The 5,000-nt window shown below is 47.7% G+C and overlaps 1 protein-coding gene across 1 annotated transcript in view; it reads right to left on the reverse strand.

The window, feature by feature from the left end:
* Window positions 1-5,000, reverse strand: part of coro7 (coronin 7) — a 104,303-nt gene that overhangs the window by 69,454 nt on the left and 29,849 nt on the right. Inside the window, exons 8-9 of the mRNA XM_083677960.1 lie at window positions 3,231-3,317; window positions 3,065-3,147 (exon numbers count right to left, since the gene is read on the reverse strand). Coding sequence (XP_083534086.1) covers window positions 3,065-3,147; window positions 3,231-3,317 — 170 coding nt within the window. The remainder of the gene's footprint in view (window positions 1-3,064; window positions 3,148-3,230; window positions 3,318-5,000) is intronic.

Below are 5,000 nucleotides of genomic sequence, written 5' to 3' on the forward strand. Positions count from 1 at the left end.
GAGAGAGCACCATATTCACTGTTAGCCAGCCAGCCAATGATAGAAATCTGCTTGAATGGAAATTGGGCATAATAGCTGCCTTCTCACAGTTAAAAAAAACACCCTCTACTCCTCACCCACAAACCCCAGTGTCTTGAGGCTCAGTTTCAACCAGCAAGAAAAATAAACATAACCCTCCATCATGCCTTTTCCAAATTTTATTCCACACAAGCCAGTTTTACTGGAGAACGCTCAATGCATTTTGCACCATACCGCTCCAAAGAAAATAGTCCTACCGAACAGAGACATGGTACAGAGAACCTGATACAAGCCAGCCCGAGGCTAGGATTATACTCTCATTGAGCACAGTACATCAAATTAAAAACAGTCTCTTAAAAATACAAATCAGTACAAGTCTTTATCTCAACCTCAGGCCCAACAGGACACAGAATTACTGCACTGCTAACGATCTTTGACTCCAGTTTCCAGGATCACTTTCACACAATCGTGTGATTGCATCCATCATGCAAACCAGAAACCAGATCTATGCCTTGCAGTCTTGTCATGCTAGGTAATTAGCCATAGTAAAGCCACCATGAGAACAAATGAGAGAGAGAGGGCAGTGTTCAGGATCAGGCTAGGCTAATCTAGACAGGCATGAAGACCATGAGGACAGACACACTTCCACTGGAGTTCTCTGCTCATCTAGCTAGCAACCTAGCATAGCATAGGCCAAGGACATATGGAATGGCCGAAAGTCAATCACAACACAGCAGCAAAGTTCAAATACAAAGGCCCATACCTCCAGTTGTGTTATTAAGGATCTATAAACAAATAATAACAATGAATAAACAATGAATTATTCAACCTACTCTCTGATGCACTTTGAGCAGAAACATAGCACCATATTCCTAGCATTTTTTACATTAATTTTTTTTTTTTGCACCACAGTTTCATAGCACCACATTAACCAAGCACATTATGTCTGTTTGCTAATTACAGAATTAATCTAGGGCTATTTATCAAAATAAAATGTAGACCTCTCAGATGATTGAGTTAACGGGGGAAGTTGTGATTACATTTTACCCTCAATTTAACCTCCTGATTCTAGTTTGTTCTGGATGGCACCCAGAGTGGAGATTACAGAGAAATTGAGCTTGGGGCTGAACTAGCAGCTTAGACAGAGAGCAGAGTAGAAAGAGAGGCCTGAAGTGGGGCTACAGATGGGGGGAGAGGGGGGAGGAGGGGTAAGGAACACTGATTGCCTATCTGTTTTATATCGGAGGCAGCATCTGGAGAGGAAGTGACCGTGTGAGTGATCGGACACTCAGAGAGACACCTGATCCTCACATGAGAGTCATTCAGACCAATCACTCTGAATCATTCTGAACTAGTCCAAACAGCCTATAAATTGGCATATTGGATCAATGATAGAGGGGGAATTTCCAAGGGATTTCCAGATGATAGCAAGTAGTTGACCTATGTACAGGTCAAGTGTCAACATTACAATGATGTCCATTTGAAATATCTGACTTTGAAAATGACAAACACCAAAATAAGATCGCCCTGCCATCGGGTATTCAAAGATGAAGGACACAGACACACAGACACTGTCTCTCTTTCCACTGAAGTAGCACAGACAGAAGATAATAAAATAAAATGGCGTTCTGCTGATGGTGTGTCTGACAGTGAGAATGTGTGGACACAGAGACACCAGACAGAAGGAATGTGGAGCAGCTTGTCACCAGATGAGCAAGGCAGGACAGCTCTCTAAAGTTCACACACACACACACACACACACACACACACACACACACACACACACACACACACACGACAGATTCTTCACACCCACACAGTAGTTAAAGACACTGGGTAAACTTCAACATTCCTCTTGGAGACACCAGGAGACAAACCTTGTAACAAGCTCTCAACTAATGATTCTGTTTCTGCTCATTCCTTGCTGTTTGTATGACGTTTTTATACTGTCTCGACCAGGATCAAGATGTGTTTTGTAAAGAAAACAAGGCAATGGATTCCAGATGAATACAGGCAGACTGCTATCTATCTTATTTAAATTGAAGCGGAAATGGAGGAAATGGAGATGAGTGGCTGAGCAGGAATGGCAGGGGGGGGGGGTAAAAGAACTGTCTCAAACGAGGACTAGAACCATCCCTGTAAAAGTTGGGACCCACACACCTCCCAAATAAGCCTCTTCAACACACACTGAGTGGATACAGTGGTCGAGCCTCAGGAAGGTGCCAAACTCCTGTCCTGAGGAGAAGAACCACTACCCCTGCTGCCATAGCATTGCCACAATACAGCAGCACAAACATATCCATCCCCCTTCCTCCATCTCTCCCCCTCTCTCCCTCTCTTCCTGACCGCTCCCTCTCTGCCTTACTGTAAACTACCAAGCCGCTCTGGAGCCCGGCCAGTGATGGCCACGCTCCCCTCTATTCTCCTGTCCTCCTCAGCCGCGTTTGGAAAAATAAACAGAGGGAGAGGGGGGATTGGGGAGGTCAGGGGAGTGAGCGGGGAAGCAGGGTTGTATGGTTATGTGCTGCTGTGGCATGTAACACCCGTGACCCGTGACCCCTCACCCCGATCACTCACACACACACATACACACACAGAGACACACACACACACACATACACACACACACAGAGACACAGACACACAGACACACAGGCACACAGACACACAGGCACACAGACACACAGGCACACAGAGGTCAGCCAGGGGAAGAAGGGACCTTCTGTGTGACATAGACCCAGGAAATGGCAAGAATGTAGAAGCACCATCAGAACTCTGGGGGGTCCGCATTCTGGAGCCACGGTCAGCTCAGAACATGTACAGGCACTTTTCACATGCTACACACAAACGCTACACACATACATGTTAAACATGGCACACACACACACACACACACACACACACACACACACACACACACACACACACACACATAAAGCACACATCCATAAAGGGGAAGAGCCTGTGCTCTACACTCAGGCGCTCACCCACACCCACACCCACACCCACACCCACACACACACACACACACACTCACGGTACTCACCCGCTAGAGGTGCCCAGGGACACAGAGCCCAGAGAGGAGCCCAGCTTCCTGCTGTCCCACAGCTTCACTTCCCGCATACGCATCTGCACACACAACAATACAATTACTTTAATAAACAAACATACACACACACACACACACGAAATATGTGTAGTAATTTCCTCACCTGATCGAAGGCAGTGGTCAGTATGTGGTCGGAGTCTTTGACCCAGATGACGCGAGAGTCCTTGTTGCTCTGAAGGCCCTGGGCACTCTGTGGAGAGAACACAGAACGCAGAGTTTGATTGAACACATTCCTCCTCACTGCAGGCTACAGGGGTCAAAGTGACAGAGATACTATAAGCAAGAAACGACCTGTGGGACACGCTAACATCTTCCACCAAACCCTTTTTAGAAGCCTGAGACAGAGCTAGAGAGTAGATGTGAGAAGATAATGAGAGGAGATGATGGGAGCTTGTCCCAGAATAGAAGCCTGGAGTGGACAGTGATGACTGAGTGACTGACAGACAGTCACCTGAAATTGGAAGGGGGGGGGGGGGGGGAAGAGACTCTGTCCTGCATCATCCTAGACTACCTTTGACACATTGGACAAAGCAGGACTTGTCTTGCGAAAGGAGGACTTGTTATTGTTGTGTACCAGATAAATGTGACTTCTGCCCTCAGAAAGGGGTTGAATTACCCCCTATAACACTGTGTCTGTGTAACTGAAACACTGCAACACTGTTACCATGGGGAAGCCAATTTCACAACAACATTGTTGGAACGTTAGACAGAGAAGCTCCCCTGACACTGATGTGTGAGGGACGGCTAAAAAATTAGGTGTTGAATTGGTGTGTGTGTGTGAGTGAGAGAGAGAGAGAAAGAGAGAGAGGGAGAGGGAGGAAGAGAGAGAGAGAGAGGGGGGGGAGAGAGAGAGAGAGGGGGAGAGAGAGATATTCTGACCTTGGTTACTGACAACTGTGGCTAGCCTTGAGTTTCACCAAGCCCCTGTGCAGAAGAGACTGCTCTATGCATCTTATGATCAAGAACAAAGAGCATACTCAGGAAAAACACTATCCTATTCCTAACCCTAACTATGTCTTGTAATATATAATGTAGAGACATGGTACTTAACCTTGGTGTCATAGTAATACAAAGGTCATACTTAGAGATCTTTAGGAGTGAAACTCCCAGACCTACCCTGCTGAAAGCCCTGTGTGTGTGTGTGTGTGTGTGTGTGTGTGTGTGTGTGCACCGTACTAGAGTTACAGAGCCTCCACACTGCGCCATACGGACTAAACAGGCTCAATGGAGTCTCCATGGAACACGCAGCCCGCCTTGTCCCCCCAAATTACTGTTGTCGTTTTTATGGCCGCCTGTCGCCGTGCCAACCCTCAGAGGAGCGTGACATGCCGGCTGCGGACAATAAGGAAAGGGTTGGTGTAGCCTAGCGCCCCTGACGTCTCTAAAGAGGGAGCCCCGTCGCCTCCCTCCTCTCTCAGTGACACTAATCGCCGCGCCGCGAGGAGAGAGAAAACAAACAAGGAGAGAACCTGAGCTGCAGTGTAGCGCTCCTGAACGAGCCCGCGATTCAAGTTAGAATGACAGAGGGCTTCTCATTGTAAGAACCCACCCCCCCCCCCCCCCACACACACACACACACACACCCCCGTCTATGAACATGAGGGAGTCCCAAGGCCATCTATGAAATATGGGACTGAATTAAAAAAAAAAGTCCCGGAATCGAGGGGTGGGTGAAAACACAAAGACCTCTCCACATGGGAAGGGCGGGACACATGTGGGCCCTATCAGGCCTAATCAAAACACCACTTCCCCCGTCTCTTCCCTGACATCTCTCTAGCCACACTCCCGGGCCCAGCGGTTGGGGGGAGACATCGGGGTCTGTTCCCTCTTTACATTTCTATCAAAGCGTGCTCTCTGCTCCCCGTTCACGACA

This window comes from Argentina silus, assembly GCF_951799395.1.
Source record: "Argentina silus genome assembly, chromosome: 9".
Taxonomy (NCBI): Eukaryota; Metazoa; Chordata; class Actinopteri; order Argentiniformes; family Argentinidae; genus Argentina; species Argentina silus.